This window comes from Carlito syrichta, unplaced genomic scaffold (assembly GCF_000164805.1).
Source record: "Carlito syrichta isolate Samal-C Ts95f unplaced genomic scaffold, Tarsius_syrichta-2.0.1 Scaffold314788, whole genome shotgun sequence".
NCBI classification, from domain to species: Eukaryota; Metazoa; Chordata; class Mammalia; order Primates; family Tarsiidae; genus Carlito; species Carlito syrichta.
Genome location: NW_007258884.1, coordinates 265,240 through 282,923, shown reverse-complemented (window position 1 = coordinate 282,923; position 17,684 = coordinate 265,240). Strand labels below are relative to the sequence as shown.

The following is a 17,684-nucleotide window of genomic DNA, read 5'->3' as shown; positions in this document are numbered from 1 at the left end:
GGCTGGTCTTGAACTGCGGGCTCAGGCAATCCACTAGCCTTGGCCTCCCAAAGTGCTGGGATTACAGGCTGCGCCACGGAGTCTAGCCTTTTCTTTGCATTTTTAAACAATAGTTTTATTTTCCATTTTTTTGATGGTAGCCGCCCTAGTGGGTGTGAGGTTGTCTCTCATTGGAGGCCCCCAATTGTTAACCAAGCAATCACAATAGCCTTCTGTCTCATTTTTCTGATCCCAGGTTCAGTCTTCCCAACCCATTCTTGTCATGCAACTTCTCTGCTAAAAATGTTCACTGGTTTTGCACCCCTCTAGACAGGTCCAAGCTCCTGATCCTTCCTCAGGAGGACCTATAACTGTGGCCTCTGCCTGTCTCTTCACCACCTACTCTCCAACCTCGCCCTTTTCTCCTCCTGTCCTTCTATGGTGACTGTAAGTTCCTGGAAGGCATGTATTTCTAGAATCCAGAACATCTTCTGTTATTCAAAAAACATGCAAAAAAGTCTGTTGAATGAATGGACAAATGAGAAAGAAAACTTATCTGAAGTCTGGAAAGTTACATTCAAAAGTATAAATCTCAAATGCCTAGCTAAAGCACTATTATACTTTTAATCATTAAAAAGCAGCAGGTAACAAAGGAACAAAAGAACAAGAAAGCAGCACAAAAGCAGATATACAAGGTGTGGTTACTTCAATAATTTCTGACTCTGAACAAAAATTATGTATGGTGCCGATACAGTCAGATATTTAATTTATCTTCTATATGTATGTAGGATTGGCAGTGTGAGGGGAAAGGGACTTTGAAATAACTAGAACACATCAAGAGTAGGAGTGAATATGACTAAAGAGGACCATGTCAGTGCATCAGGGCTTCCACTGCTTGCTATCTCAAGAGGTGAGGACACTTTAAACCCAGGCTGGGTTAAAGTGATGTCTAACATCATACACACCTGCAGAATAACAAACCTTGGTTTCAATAAAACTGACTTCAATAATGCTAAATAGTCCTAATTCATAGGCATACAGTGTACTGTGGGAACTTGAATGAGAATAATGAACTAACCAGTCAGGGAAAGGCTTCCTAATCACAACTGACACATATAAATGCTGGATTAAATATAACAACAACAAAATGCTAAGATATATAGCAAAGTTCAAAAGAAGGAAAGAATTATCTGCAGGTGACAAATGAGAGAAGCCAGGCGCAATGGCTCACGCCTTATAATCCCAGCACTTTGGGAGACGGAGGCAAGAGGACTGCTTGAGCCCAAGAGTTCGAGACTAACCTGGGCAACTTGGCAAGACCTTGTCTCTATAATAAATAAAACAATTAGCTGGGTGTGGTGGCACATGTCTGTAGTTCCAGCTACTTGGAAGGCTGAGGCAGAAGGATCACCTGAGTCCAGCAGGTTGAAGCTGCAGTGGCCATGAGTGTGTCACTGCACTCCAGTCTGGGTGACAGAGTGAGACTTCGACTCAAAAAAAAAAAAGAAAGAAAGAAAGAAATAAGAGAAAACAAAGTCAAAGCAATAAGGTGACGTTCTGTTGCTCAGTAAGTGTAGATCAGACACAGGCATTGGTGGCTAGGGACTGGGATTCTAACACACACAGGAGTGAAGTCAATGTGAAGGGTCATGAGATGGGGGACCTAGAACTGAGCTCCTGCATGTAGCTCAAGCACTAGAAAACTCCATGGAAAATAACAAGGAGCTTACCTCTCTCTTGCACTTTGTTTAGGGCTGGAGGGAACATTGCCTATAGGAAAACAAATCTCTAGATCTGTGTTATGTACAGACATGTAACTACATTTTTTTTTGAGTTGGCATCACTCTGTCATCCAGGCTGGAGTGCAGTGGCACAGTTACGGCTCACCACAGTTTCAATCTCCTGGGTTTAGCCAATCATTCTGCCTCAGCCTCCCAAGTACCTGGGATTCCAGGCACACACCACTATACCCACCTTATTTATTTATTTATTTTTTTGTAGAGATTAGGTCTCACTGTGTTGGTCAGGCTGGTCTGTAATTCCTGGCTTCAAGTGATCCCACCTCAGCCTCCCAAAATGCTGGGATTACATATATAAACCACTACATCTAGCCTAAATTTTAGAACTGCAAGGTCACAAAGGAAAACAAAAAAGACAATTAGACTGACAGCAAAGCATTAGTGACAACAAATGCACAAGATGATATAAAGTAATATTTTCAAAATGTTGAAGAAAAATAACTAACAATTCTATTTTCAAGAAGCAGTGGTAAATTAGACATTTTTCAGACAAAGATTGAGGTTATGAAGCTTAAGCCCTGGCTGAACAAATTACTAAAGGATATCCTTCAGTTTGAATTTCTCAAAATAATGATTTAAAATCCATAAAATAAAATGCATAGAATTGCAAAGGAAATAAATTCCCTTAAAATAGAAATTACTCCGGATAACAAAAAAATTCAATTTAAAAATGGGCAAAACATCTAAAGAAACACCTCTAAAAAAAAGAGTCCAGACGTAGACCTTATGGCTTTCACAAAATGGATAATAAACCAGGCTCAGTGACTCAGCCTGTAATCCCGTGCTTTGGGAGGTTGAGGTGAGTGGATTGCCTGAGCCCGTGGGTTCGAGACCCACCTGGGCAACTTGGTGAGAACTCATCTCTACAATAAATAAAAAAAAAAATTAGTCGGGCGTGGTAGCGCACACCTGTAGTTCCAGCTACTTGGAAGGTTGAGGCGGAAGGATCACCGGAGTCCAGCAGGTTGAGGCTGCAGTGGCCGGGAGCAGCCACTGCACTCCAGTCTGGGTGACGGAGTGAGACTCCAACTCAAAAAAAAAAAAAAAAAAAAAGGATAATAAACTGAAATGTAAAACATGAAACTCCTAGAAGACAATAAAGAATAAAATGTAGATGACCTTGGTTTGGGCATGACTTTTTAACTATAACACCAAAAGAGCAATCCATGAAAGAAAAGATTGATCAGTTGGACTTCATTAAAAAACTTCTGTTCTGTAAAAGACACTGTTAAGATCATGAAAACAAAAGCCACAAACTGAAAGAAATTCTTTGAAGGACACATTTTTATCAGATTGGTGGGCAAAATATGCAAAGAACTCTTAAAACTCAACAATAAGAAAACAAAAACTCAATTTAAAAATGGGCAAAAGATCTGAAGAAACACCTCTTTCATAAAGGTGACAAATAAGCACATGGAAAGATGTTCCACATCATAGGTCATTAGGGAACCGCAACTTAAGATACCATTGATAAACACCTACTAGTGTGGCTAAAATACAAAACACAGATACCACCAAATGCTGGCAATGATGCAGTGTAACGGGACTCTCATTCATTGTAGTTGGGAATGCAAAATGATATAACCAATTTGGAAGACAGTTTGGCAGTTTCTCAGAAACTAAGCATCTGCTTATCATACAATGCCACAATCATGTTTCTTAGCTTTTGCCCAAATGTGTTGAAAATGTATGTCTACACAAAACCTACATACCACATCATCAACAAGGGTACCTGCACAATGAATATTTGTATACCTAACCCTGAATTGTACCCCACAATTAAAAAAACAAAAACAAAAAACTCTACATCTTGAAATAAGGTTTATAGCAACTTTATTCAAAATTGTCTAAACTTGGAAGCAGCCAAGATGTTCTTCAATAGCTCAATGGTTAAACCAACTGTGGTATATCCATATGATGGAATGTTACTCAGCGATAAAAATGAGAGATCAAGTCACTGAGAAACTTGGTAAAACTTTAAATGCATACTGTTAAGTGAAAAAAGCCAAATGAAAAGGCTATACACTGTATGATTCCAAATATATGACTGAAAAAGGAAAAACTATAGACAGCAAAAGGATCAGTGGTTGCCAGGGACTGGGGTGGGGGGAGGGAGGAAGGGAATAGGCAGAACACAGAGGATTTTTAGGGCAGTGAAACTATTTTGTATTATGACTGCACATCTTCATGTATTTGTCAAAACTCACCAAATGTATAACACCAAGATTGAACTCCAGTGTAAACTATGGACGTTAGCTAATCATAATGTATCAGTACTGGCTCATCATTTTAACAAATGTACTACACTAATACAGGATGCAAGTAATAGGGGAGTTGTGTGTTTGTGTGTGGTGAGGAAGAAGGAGCACATTTTTGGGAATTATGTGTACTTTCCCACCAATTTCTTTGTAAGTCTAAAATTGCTCCTAAAAAACGTCTATTGATAAAATATTAGAAAATACAGCAGGATATATGGGAAGATGAAAGTGAAAACATTCTAAGGTCCTCATATTGCTTAGAAGAAAAACAGAGATGTTGATTATCTCAGACTTTGAGTCAAATAATGCATGTTAAAAATTTAAGAGAAAGTCACTGAACAAAAAAAAGGATTAAGTAAAACAAGCCTCTGTCACTAAACAAATTGATGATTTTAACTGTGGTGGCTTACCTGAGATTCCAGAACCTCCAACTTACGTTTCCTTGTGTGAAGAGCTTTACTTGGAAAAGCCCAGTAATAATTAGAAGTTCCAATCCTCTCACAGTCAACCATACCATCATCAACTAAACTTTGAAGGACTTCTTTTACTGACATTGCAGCTACAAGAAATAATTTTTGAAGACTCTATGGTTAAGAAACATCACAAATAAAATTAAAAGGCAAATAGCTGGAAAAACAGTCACAAAAAATATTACAAACCAAGAGTTAATAAGGAGCCCTTAAAAATAGTAACATGTAGAATAATAAACTTGCCTAAAAACCCATTTCTCAGGACGTACTCCCATCCTTAAGCAATGCATGACTGCCTAAGGGGGCTTAGAAGAAAGCAGGTAGCATACAGGATTAAGAATAGGACCTGGTTAGAAAACTCACTCTTAGTAGTAACACTGGATGACATTAAGGCAAACTGTTCTTTATGCCTAAATCTTTTTCATGTAGTAGATATGGTCATTTCCATACCTACTTTGGTGTTTAGTGGTAAATCCAGTGAGAAGTTACTTGTGAGAAAATTTTGAAATGTAAAAAACACTACAGAAATGCAAGATTATTTTTCCCCAGTAATTTTATAGTAATAGTAGATCTAGCATTAGGGTTCAGTAAATAGTTTCAATGATGTTACATTCATAAGTCTCTAGTTATATAGTATCTTTAAAATAGCATTTCTTTTTAACAAAAGTTGACATTGAGGAATTTGGCTATCACCTTACACTGTAGAGGGAGAATGTTTAAGAAGGGAGGAAGGAAAAGAATTTTAGTTCATATGAGTCTTTTCTGTAAATTTATCAATCTTATAGATTGAATTACATTTTTTTTGGTTTGTTTTTGATCCTTTGAGAGACAGTGTGATTCCACTACCTCCTACCTGTCTTAGGACATTAGAACACTGGTATAATTAAGACTGTAGAGTTGACCTCTGAACAATATGGGTATGAACGACATGAATCCACTTATATATAGATTTTCTTCCACCTCTGTCACCAAAGACAGCAAGACCAACCCTTTCTTTCTCCCCTTCCTCAGTCTACTCCACATCAAGACAATGAGAATGAAGGCCTTTATGATGATCCACTTCCACTTAATGAATATAAATATATTTTCTCCTTATGATTTTCTTAATAATAATTAAGCATTATTTCTTAATTAGCTGGGTGTGGTGGCGTGTGCCTATAGTTTGAGGTTCTTGGAAGGCTGAGTCTAGCAAGTCTCTACCATGATTGTGCCACTGTACTCCAGCCTAGGTAACAGGGTGAGACTCTGACTCAAAAAAATAATAACAATAACATTTCCTTTTCTCTAGCTTACTTTATTGTAAGAATACAATATAATACCAATAACATTCAAAATGTTAGAATACGTAAGAATACAATACATACAACATACACAATATGTGTTAATTGACTTATCGTTAAGGCTTCCAGTAAACAGTAGGCTATTAGTAGCTAAGTTTTTGAGGAGTCAAAAGTTATACACAGATTTTCTTTTTTTTTTTTGAGTTGGAGTCTCACTCTGTGGCCCAGACTGGAGTGCAGTGGCTGTTCCCGGCCACCGCAGCCTCGACCTTGCTGGGCTCCGGTGAACCTTCCACCTCAGCTTCCAAGTAGCTGTAACTACAGGCGTGTGCTACCACGTCCGACTAATTTTTGATTTATTGTAGAGATGCGGTCTTGCCAAGTTGCCCAGGCGGGTCTCGAACCCACAGGCTCAGGCAATTCACTCACCTTGGCCTCCCAAAGTGCTGGGATTACAGGCTGAGCCAACGAGCCTGGCCATACACAGATTTTCAACTGCACAAGGGGTTGGCACCCCTTACCCCCACATTGTTCAATGGTAAACTGTGTATTTAAAATTAAGAACTTTTGTATAACTTTAAGTATCAGCGGAACTAATCCTTTAGTGATGTTTGTGAAGATGGAATAATTTTGTGAGTACATTAAAGTGTGAGGGGCTCTTAGTGGTTGAATAGTTTCTTTTGTACATACACTCATTTACAAAAGAGTTTCTTTATTCATTTTGAAAAATAACAAAAGACAAAAAAAGTACATCAATGGGCATCTACAAAATATGTATGGTCAATATATAAGAATAATGTTCTTCCAGGTGCAGTGACTTTGTGCCTATAATCCCAGCACTTTGGGAAGTGGAGGCTAGAGGATTGCTTGAGCCCAGGGGATCAAGACCAGCCTGGGCAACATGGCAAGTCTTTGTCTCTACAATAAGTAAAAAAATTATCTGGGTGTGGTAAAATTATCAGTGAATTAGCTGGATATGGTAGTGAAACCTGTAGTTCCAGCTACTTGGAAGGCTGAAGTGGAAGGATTGGCTGAGCCCAGCAGGTCAAGGCTGTGGTGGCTGTGAGTGTGCCACTGCACTCCAGCCTGGGCAACAGAGTGAGACTCTAACTCAAAAAAGAAAAAAAAAAAAAGAAGAATGTTTAAATTAAAAAAATTCTTATATAATAAAAATGTTCAATATATAAGAAGTCATAATAATTGAAGAAATGCAAATAAAGCAATGACATATGACTTCTTGACTACCAAATTAAAAACATTAAAAAATATAATAAGGAATTCAAGGAAATGGGTACTTGCAACATGGGTGGAGAAATGTTGCAATATGAATCTAAAACCTTAGCTTTATTCATATCTTTTATGGAAAAATTCTACCTTTATAAATTCAGTCAAATAATAGATATGCATAAGGATGCTTGCCAGTGCAGTGTTTTCTCTTCTCTTCCTTTTTTTTCTCTCAGATAAAGTTTTTAATGTTTTGGTAGTGACTCAGTTTAAATTTTAACAGGAGAATAAAGGGTCTGGAGCCCCATGAACCACAGCTCCTCCCACGCACAGACCCTACCCAATGGCTCTCTCATTGTTCCCACACAATCTGGGTGATGTGAAGCAGTGGTTGCAGAACTACAGAGAGGGCTCTGGGTTGAGCCAAGTCACTGCACAGACAGGGACAGAGCAGAATGCCCAGGGCCCCAACTGCTAGCCGAGTCCTACCCTATAGCGGGAGTAACCAAGGGCCAAGCTGTGCCCGTGAGGAACATGGGTCCAGAGTCCTGAGATGACAAAGGGAAAGGCCCAGGTTCGCCAGAGCTGGTTCCTGTGGGTCTTCACCAGGCCCTCTCCTCTGGACACCCAGCCCCACACGATCAACATTTTCAGGCTTCTGTGGTATTCTGATGTCCTTTCTTTCTTTCTTTCTTTTTATTTTATGTTAAAGATGTGGGGTACAATTCAGGATTAGATACTCTTTTCTTTTTTTAAAACAGGGTCTCGCTCCATCACTTGGCTGGAGTGCAGTGATGTGATCATAGCTCATTGCAGCCTTGCCCTCCTAACCTCAAGCAATCCTCCTGCCTCAGTCTCTTGAACAGCTGGGACTACAGGCATGTGCCATCATGCTCGGCTAATTTTTTTTTTTTTTTCAATCGAGATGGGGTCTCGCTATGTGGCTCAGGCTGGTCTCAAACTCCTGAGCTCAAGTGATCTTCCTACTTTGGTCTCCCAAAATGCTGGGATTATAGATGTGAGCAGCCACACCTGGCCAACACATTGTTGTTGATACCAAAAAATTGGAAACCAGTTCAATAACTGGGCTTTTTTTTTTTTTTTTTTTTAAAGACAGAGTTTTTCTATATTGCCTAGGCTCATCTCAAGCTCCTGACACAAACAATCTTCCTGTCTCATCCTTCAGGGTAGCTGGGACTACAGGCACATGACACGGTACCCAGATAAACTGGATTTTTAAAAGTATTTTATTAAGAAGGACTACTATGCAATCATTTCTGTTATGAAAGAATATTTAATGGCATGGACATATTCAATAAAGAAAAATAAAGGACAGTATGCTTTAATGTGACAATGGTTATCTTTGGATGGTAGGTATCAAGTGATTTCTTCATCTCTAGAAATCTATGTTTTCCAAAAAAGTGAAAGACCATTGCAGAAAAGATGACAAATATTTTCCAAAATATCTCAGTGATCTTTGATACTTACTAATGCCTTTCTCTTTAGGAGCAATCTTCTCCATGTCTTTTAATTGAAATACATCTTTCTGTTTAAAAGAGTGTTAAAAAGATGAAAAATATGTATTTATTTTCTACTATATATACTTTTCTTTCTTTTTAATTACTATGGGTACATAATAGTTGTATATATTTATGGAGGCACATGTGATATTTTGCTACCAGCATATATGTAACAATCATATCAGGGTAACTTGGGGTAACTGGGGTACCCATCACCTCAAGCATTTATCATTTCCTTGTGTTAGGAACACTCTAATTTCACTCTTTTAGTTATTTTTAAATGTATGATAAATTATAATTAACTATAGTCATTCTATATAAATATATTTTGCTATACATTGATACAGACACCATTATGATGTTCATAAAACATTGTATTAAAAAACCATGCTTGGAAATGCAATAGAATCAAGCATTTTAGAGACACAAGAAACTTTGCACTTATCTCATTCAATACCCTCGTTAGAACTTAAAATGGACAAGATTTTGCATGTGCATAAAAATTCTTTAAAGTTTTGGAGATCAGACTGTAAAGCATCTTTCCACTGAAGTATTAAAACTAGGTACGGTGGATCATTTGGTAACATGAGGTAATTAGCTTCTCTGACACTTTGATTTTAAGAAAACATAAACAGGTATGGGGGGGTGGGAGAAAAAAACACAAAGAGTGCTTTGTTTAGCGTATATTATACTTCACAGATTTAGCAGTTCTATAAAAGCAAAAGACAAGTGTCAAGATTTGTTTACTTTTAAGGTTTCATGGAAAAGCTGTATCTACGCAATAGGAAAATCACATAATTCATGACTGCCTCTAAATCATTCACATATACATGTCTACCATAAACAAAGCAAAACATTATGGGAAGATATACATGTAGAATATTTAATCTTATGGTCAGAAGAAAAAATCTATGCAAAACACTCTTTACTACTGTGAATAAGCCTTGAAGTGGTGAAAAGAACTTGGATAGCAAAAGTGAAATTATTTGAAAAGACTAAGGTATGTAATCAGAACAGAAATATTGTTATTGTTAGGAAAATTTGGGATCCATTTCTTCCAAAATATACCTGAAAAGACAACTTCAAATGGATGAAAATTAAACTACATAAAAATTAAAAACTTCTGCTCATCCAATGGTACTGCCAAGAAATTAAAAAGACAAACACTGACTAGATAAAAATATTCACAAAACATACACCTGACGAAAATCTGACACCCAAGATACATTCAAAGAACTCCTTTGAAATCACCTCTTCCCCAAAAAAGAACTGATGGATGGATAAAGGAGCGGATAGATGAAAATTTATGTGATAAAACAAGTAGAGTAAAATGCTAATGGTAGAATCTAGGTGATGAGCATATGGGTGTTCACTGTAAGACACATCTTTGCTGCAAATTTGAAATTTTTCATAATGAAATGCTGAAAAAAACATCATCTCATTGCACTTAAGACTTAATTTCACTCTCACCTAAGATTTAACTTCATTTCACTACACCTAAGATTTAGAAAATTAAGTCATTGGACTTAGTGAGAATATAAGATCAATTTTTGCACATCTGGGAATAAGCTATTTAAAGATAATATGTATGTTCACTGTAGGTAACTGAGAACACAGAGTATAAAACAAAACCCACCTGTAATCCTACCATGTTAATATATGTGATCATATGGCATATTTTTATATTCTGCATTTTCTCCTTAACATTATATCATGAGCAGTTTCCCATGACATTAATCTTGAAAAGGTTTCAGATTCTGTAACAAACCCTGGCATAGCCATATTTGATTTTGTTGGAATTTTGACTTGCCAATTGCAACAACAGAGTTAGAATCTAGATTCCAGAATCTATGCTTTTTACTCTGCACCATTATTGTTGAATGGCTTTGAATTGTTGAAGGGCTTATGTCTACTATTTATCAACTTTCAACATCAGTTCTAGATCCTAGATACAGAGCTCATTCACGAGAGAATAAATGTAATGATCTCCTTTACTTTTCCCAAATCTGCTATACTCTTGAATTCCATAAAAACACTGACAGACTCAATAAGTGAGCAGCAACTGATTTGGCTATAATGTAGGGAAAAACCCCAACAATATATGAACTGAAATCAATCAATCAATACTCAGCTTTACAGAAAAACTCATTGATTACTGAATTTCTTTAAGCTACTAATCCTCATTAGTATCACAATCTTTAGTGACAATGTCATTGAGAACAGAGTTGAAAAATTTTCCGTCAGAAACAGCCAATTTTGACTGACATTTGAGATAATTAACCATATTTGTAAACAAGAAAACAATTTCCCCAACCTGTTTCCCCAGCTTTCCACTGTCTGGTCAGAATCTATTTCTTATTCTGAGACCACAGGAAAAATATTCCGACTCAACAGAAGAATAAATTGTCATAATTTTCACATACAAACTTCATTAATTTATCTTCCTAACTATATCATCATTATTAATATAGTGCCCTGTTCTGAACTACCAGTGACTTTTAGGAACAGTAAGATGACACATAGAGGGCAGATACTTAAAAAAAAAGAATTCCAAGAGTACTTTGCTAAGAATCTGCCTTACCAAAATGAAAAGGGATTTAATCAACTTAATAGTCTATTTCACCACCTTCCCCCATCTTCTTCACATTTGTATATGATAAAAATAGCCAGTAGCTTGGATTCAAATGGGCTCTGTAAGTCCTACCAAGCCATACAACACTAGTACTTCTTCTAGGTCAAAGGTTTGTTTGGACCTTAACCTGGAGGCAAAGAAAAGCCATATAGCCACATGGCAAAGACAGCAGGCTCTAGAGCCACATGCCTGGGCTTGAACTCAGACTCTGTCACTTAGGAATTGGAATTTTACACACATTTCCTATTAGTGGCAGGCACAAATATCTGAACTACCTTAAGGAGGTCTGTATATCACCAAATATGTGATCACTATAGACAGATTTAGAAATGCCAAGAGGCACATCTTGCACTCCCTCTAAAATCAGAGGACCCTCCCTGGTTAGAATCCTGATATTATCGCTTCTATTCTTTGGGATCCAGACTGGTTTCTTAGGTATTCTGTCTCAGGTGTCCCATCAGTAAAATAAAGACACTAGCACCTGCTCATAGGGTTGCCATAAGGATGAAATCAGTTAGTCTATGCCAAGAGCCTGAACAGTGACTGGCACCAAGGTAGCCCTCAGGAGGTGTGAGCTATCATCATGTTCAGACAGAATGGGGGACAATCAAATCTATGCTTCAGAAAGAGAATTCTGGTGCCAGTATGTTGATAGAAGAGAATTTCATGACAGTGGCATATGACTCTTCCATACTCCAGAACTCACAGGAGCCACAAATGTTTGCAGAATTGCATCTATTCTTCAAGAAATTGGTCAATATTGGTCTCTAACAAAGAAAGGACAGTTAACATTGGATGACATGCTTAATGTGAAAATTACACAACATTCAAACATTCAAGGAAAACGACTTACTGTCTCAAAAAATATTTCCATCATGCGGGCTCTCTTTTCTTCTACACTCAGTCCTTTCTTCTTTGACTAAAGAACAAAAGTTAAAAAGTAAACAATGTATTTTTTTGAACACTGAATTTAAAACAACCAGGCCTGAAACATTATTTGAAATTTCATGGTCTTATCTGATACCAACAGTTTTGATATTCTCAAAGCCAGGCCTAAAGACTCGCTTTAACTACTACCTGCCAACCCTTGTGGTAGGTGCTGCCAATATAGTAAGAATTGTGAGCGACTCAGAGCCTGGCATGTAGAAATTCAACATTTATAAAATGAACCAGTGATAGCCTACTGTATTTACCTTCAAAAGACCTTCAATTTCTCAAAGACAATTAGTAGCTAGAAGTACTTATAGCTAATAAACAGCTACGTGCACAAATTGCTTCATCAATACCCAGGTCAGAATGCAGTCGTTCCACCATGGAAAGGAGAAGTGTTATCTAGTCTAGGAAGGCTAGAGAGGAAAATAATTTTGACAAATTCTCACCAGAAATAGTGAGAAGCATGTGCTGGGCAGACCACACACAGGCACAATGAAGTACATGAAATGCTCCAGAAAGATAAGCACTCTGGGATAGTTAATGTATGGCAAGGTGGGAGATGAGATGAGGACTGCCTGGGCCAGGCTATAGAAGGCTGACCACCCAGCTGAGGAAAGCAGCTTCTTTCTAGACGATGAGGAGCTAAAGCAGGAGAGTGACAAGATCAAAGTTACATCTTAATAAGTTGACTGTAGTAGTAATGTGGAAGGGATACTAGAAGGAAAAACTTGCCCAGTAAAAAAATGGAAGCCAACTCAAGTTATTATTCTGTAACAGCCTCTAGCCAATTTAAAATAAGATAATATGTAAAGTTTACCAAATAAGTAGCATGTCACATACAGACTATATACATAAAGCTCAATTAAAAGAAAAAGGAGCCAAATTTTCAGCACAAAGAATTGCAGGAAAAAAAAAAAGAGAAAGAGAATCATCATCTCTAGGTCTCCAATACACAATTTCACACTAATGTTTCTTAAGTGATCTACATCTTTCTCAAAAATTATACAGGGTCACAGGGAAACACAACTTGTGTTTAAAAGAAGACATAAAACAACAATTAAGGAGTGATCCTATCCAACCAAAAACTCCATCAGAAAATGTGAACTTAGGGATCTGGAATCGTGATTCTGACTATACACCAGACTATGCCTCTTCATTCTTCTAGCAAAGCCTAGGAACCTACTTAACTCACTTCCACAGCAATGAAGGTATCAGGTATTTCCTGATGAGTCATATGGGGAAAGAAGCAGCCTCCAAGGGTGTATTTTTCTTATTCTTCCACCCACTCTTCAATACTGCTTGTTCCCCAGAGTCCGGCTGTTGACCTCCTCATCTCCCAACATCTCATCCTTGATCTCATCAGCTTTCAGCGCTTTCATTAACATGTATGCTGAGACCTCAGATCTTTACATTCATCTCGGAGTGGGTTCCTGCACTTCAATGTCATGTATCTACCTGTCTGCTGGACAGACTTCAAACTCAGTTGGTCTAAACTGAACCCCCTAAACCTGATGTTCTAGACCTTGAGCTTCAGTTAGACACCACCTTGTTAACCAAACCAGAGGCCTGGCTGTCATCCCAGTTCCTTCACCTCTTACCAGCCAAGCACCAAGTTCTGCCAGATTCAGCACTGAACTTTCTCTCATCTATCCTGTCTGTTCCATCTCTACCTCCGCCTCAGTTCAAGCCTTCATTATCTGTCTCTTGCAATATATCTCCAGTCCCCTAACCACAATGCCTCACCCTCCTACATTCACAAACTACACTGTGAACAAACAAGTCTGCTCAAGCCTATCCCTTCGGTGGCTCTAAACCCTTCGGTGGCTCCCAACTATCCAGAAGTAGACAAGTACCCACAGTGTGACATATAAGGCCCCTTGTCACCTGACCCAACCTACCTCTCATAATCCCCTTCACCAGTCCCCACCTCAAATTTCACCCCAGCAATATGGAGATATGAGCAGCCTGAGCTGTAATACAAAGATGACTTGTAACTCTCTACTCAGAAGATGCTCTCGTTTTGGTGCCTTTTAAAAAACGTTGCTCCTCTGCCTAGAACACCCTCTCTTCTTGCCTACTCAAAACTCCAAAATGTCTCCCAAGTCTTAGTTTAGGCATTCTCTCTCCAGAACTACCGGGAGCTCACAGGTCAAGCATGTGTTTCCAGAACATACCTTCATCAAATCATGTACTACATTGAACTGGTATGTTTTTGTGTCTCTCACAGCAGACTGAAAAATTACTTCAGAACACGAACTGCCTTTGCCTTCCCGGGGCTTAGTGCCAGGTTAGACAGAGAGACAACCAAGGCTAGCCCTTAAATCCCGGACCATGTATCTGAAGCCCCAAATCTAAAATCTGAGGCTGCTCAGGTTCCCAAGCCCCCCAACACCCTCTCACAGATACAATAAGGGTGAATTAATAATGGAGAATTCCATGATTACTATGTACTGCCTTGCTTGGAGAGAGAAATCGGATAAACCTCAGGTAGGCAAGCTCCAGGAAACCCCACAGACCAGCTCACTGACCCTGGCCAAGAGCCAGCATCCAGCACTGCCCTAACAGCCTCCCCGCACACTGGCCTCTCCAGTACCTGACTAAGCCAAGCATCAAATGCAAAACAGAACCTTCCTTCTGCTCGTTTCTCTCATCCAGGGGGTCTTAAACCGCTGTTCATTAGAGCCATCTCAGGAGCTCTGAGTACCGATGCTCAGGCACATCCTGAAGGAAAAGAATCAGAATCCCTGGAATGGGGTCTGGGCAGCATACTTTTAAATTCCCTCCAGGTACTTTCATTGTGCCCGGGTTTGAGAACCCTGCTTTTCTTAGCCCAGAATCTGCAGGCTGTGTCGGGAGCTCCATAGGGGAGTGAGAACCCCGTTAGGACTTCTGTCTGTGGCTGCCTTTGCAGAAGACAGATCCCAAAGTTTCAGGAAAGGCTCCTACATGCTGATATTATACAGAGCTTCTTGGAAAGCCCCTTCCCCCCCAAAAAAAAAATCTGCCCCAGAGGTAGACATGAGGAGAATCTAGTGTCCAGGGGCACAGTTTTAGGAACCCGCTCCACACTTAGCTGTAACTCAAGAAATGCTGTTGTGCTGTGAAACTCAACTATAATTTTCATGCTGATTTATTAATCAGTCTCTTTTATGACTAGAAATAATTATTAACTACAGTGGGAGAGTATCATAGCTAGAATTGAAATAACTACTGTAAAAGGTGCCATATGAATATTAACTTAGAAATCTCTTTAAAAAAAATCAATGTGGACTCATTTAATACTCAGGACCAGGAAACATCTGATTTTTATTCAAATTTGTAAATAAGGAACTCAAAACTTCCCCTAGGACTATGAAGCTTCCTGGTTGGTCAAAGCATTTTAAACCACCTTAAAAACCATATCTAATGAGCCTTCTCCCACGAAGAGTTACAGAGTTCCTAGTCAGTCCTGTTGCTCAATTACATTAAAATTTTTATTTTTTTTAATTTTTATTTATTAATTTTTATTTTTTATTTTTTTGAGTTGGAGTCTCACTCTGTCGCCCAGACTGGAGTGCAGTGGCCGCTCCGGACCACTGCAGCCTCTACCTGCTGGGCTCCGGCGATCCTTCCACCTCGGCCTTCCGAGTAGCCGGAATTACAGGCATGCGCTACCACACCCGGCTGATTTTTTGATTTATTATAGAGATGAGGTCTCGCTGCCCAGGCGGGTCTCGAACCCGCGGGCTCAGGCAATCCACTCACCTCAGCCTCCCAAAGGCGCGGGATTACAGGCTGAGCCACCGAGCCCGGCTTACATTAAAATTTTAAAATGTATTAAGTAGATGTCACTACTGCCCTCAGAGCTGAGCACTGCACTTCTCCAATTCCAAAAATATGCCTGGACTTAAAATAACTATTTACCCAGCAAGGCCAACCAAACCAAAACAAACACAATTAATAATCAAAGTTTAGGCCAGAGGTGGTGGTTCACACCTGTAATCACAGCAATTTGGGAGGCCAAGGAGGGAGGACTGCTTGAGCCCAGGAATTCGAGACCTCATGGCTAGAAAAAATAAAAATATTAGTTGGTGTGGTCACGCCTGTAGTCCCAGTTACTCGGGAGGCTAAGGCTGAAGGATCACCTGAGTCCAGGAGGACAAGACTGCAGTGGCTATGAAAATGCCACTGCCCTCCAGCCTGGGTAACAGAGTGAGACTCCAACTTAAAAAAAAAGTTACCTTTGACTAACATAATACTAACCTTATTTCTTGATCACATATAAAAAATAGGACGTACGCATCTAATGAAAAGTGCCATTTAACTTTGTTTTATGACTCTCCACTATCAGAGGAAAGCATATGAAGAGTTAATGCGTTAAACCTGTTCCCTCTTAGGTGATTCCCTTGTAAAGGAAGATTAGGTAAAATAACAAAGTTAATGAATTTTGCAGCACAGTTCTCAGTACAGTGGCCAACTCTATCAGAGAAGACATTCTGTAAAGAGAAAAACGATAACACAGAGCACTGGTAACAGTTGTTTACACTGTGGTCCTGGCTGGCTTCTTGGACCATTTATGCCCAGGTGGCTGGGTTGTTAGTTTAACCACAAAGTAGGCGTTATCAGTTATGACATCTGGACAAGAACCTTCAAATAAATACCCTACAGCCAGACCCTTGTCCACCATTAGTTCGGCAAAACAACGGCCAATTAAGTAAATGAAGATATTAAAATCTTAGATCCACTGAGTCTCTGCCAACAGAAGCAGATTAAAAAAGGCTTGGGACTTTGAAGTCTTATGAAAATAATCTGATGAGCAGAAGACACTAAGCTCAAAAAGAGAGACCATTTGGAATCTTCCCAGGACGTACCCCACCAGACACACAAAGAGGACAAATTCGGTGCAATATTTCTTTCTTTTTTTTTTTGAGTCAGGTCTCACTGTCGCCCAGGCTGGACTGCAGTGGCACGCTCAAGGCCACGGCAGCTGCGACCTGCGGGCTCAGCCTTCGAAGTCGCTGGAACTACAGTCGTGCGCTACCACGCCCGGCTTATTTTTTGATGTACTGTAGAGACGAGGCCTCACCAAGTTGTCCAGGCTGTTCTCGAACCCCTGAGCTCAGGTAATCCTCTAGTGTCGGCCTCCCAAAGTGGTGGGATGACATGCGTCAGCCACCCCGCCCGGCCTCAGCCCAACACGGTATTTCAGTTCTCCCCTACACCCAGCAACAAGACCCCTGACAGCCAGCAGTCCCAAGCACGAGGGCAGCCACCCCCGCCCTCCGGCAGAAACCAGTGGCTTTTGAAGAAATCGTCTAACCGCCATGGAGCGAAAACCCGTGAGGCTACTTTCACCAAGGTGCCCTACGTGTTACACACACGTCTCCACTGGGACACCCGGACGCCCGCCCGCGCCCCGGTCCTTCCCGCGCCCGCCCGCTCTGTCTCCCGGTTCCTAGTCAGAGGCTGCACCGGGGCGGAAGCCCGAGGGCCGGGCGCTGGTCCTCAAACGCCCCGTGCTTTCGCACAAGTCTCCGAGATGGTGGGACTCGGGCCACGTTCGCGAATGCTTCCGCGTTCTCCCCGGACCCTCCCAGATGGCCCAGTGGG

The 17,684-nt window shown here is 39.9% G+C and overlaps 1 protein-coding gene across 1 annotated transcript in view; it reads right to left on the bottom strand.

Moving 5' to 3' along the window:
* Window positions 1-17,684, bottom strand: part of MND1 (meiotic nuclear divisions 1) — a 76,922-nt gene that overhangs the window by 59,071 nt on the left and 167 nt on the right. Inside the window, exons 2-4 of the mRNA XM_008071906.2 lie at window positions 12,016-12,081; window positions 8,499-8,556; window positions 4,447-4,595 (exon numbers count right to left, since the gene is read on the bottom strand). Of these exons, the coding sequence (XP_008070097.2) occupies window positions 4,447-4,595; window positions 8,499-8,556; window positions 12,016-12,081 (273 nt within the window). The remainder of the gene's footprint in view (window positions 1-4,446; window positions 4,596-8,498; window positions 8,557-12,015; window positions 12,082-17,684) is intronic.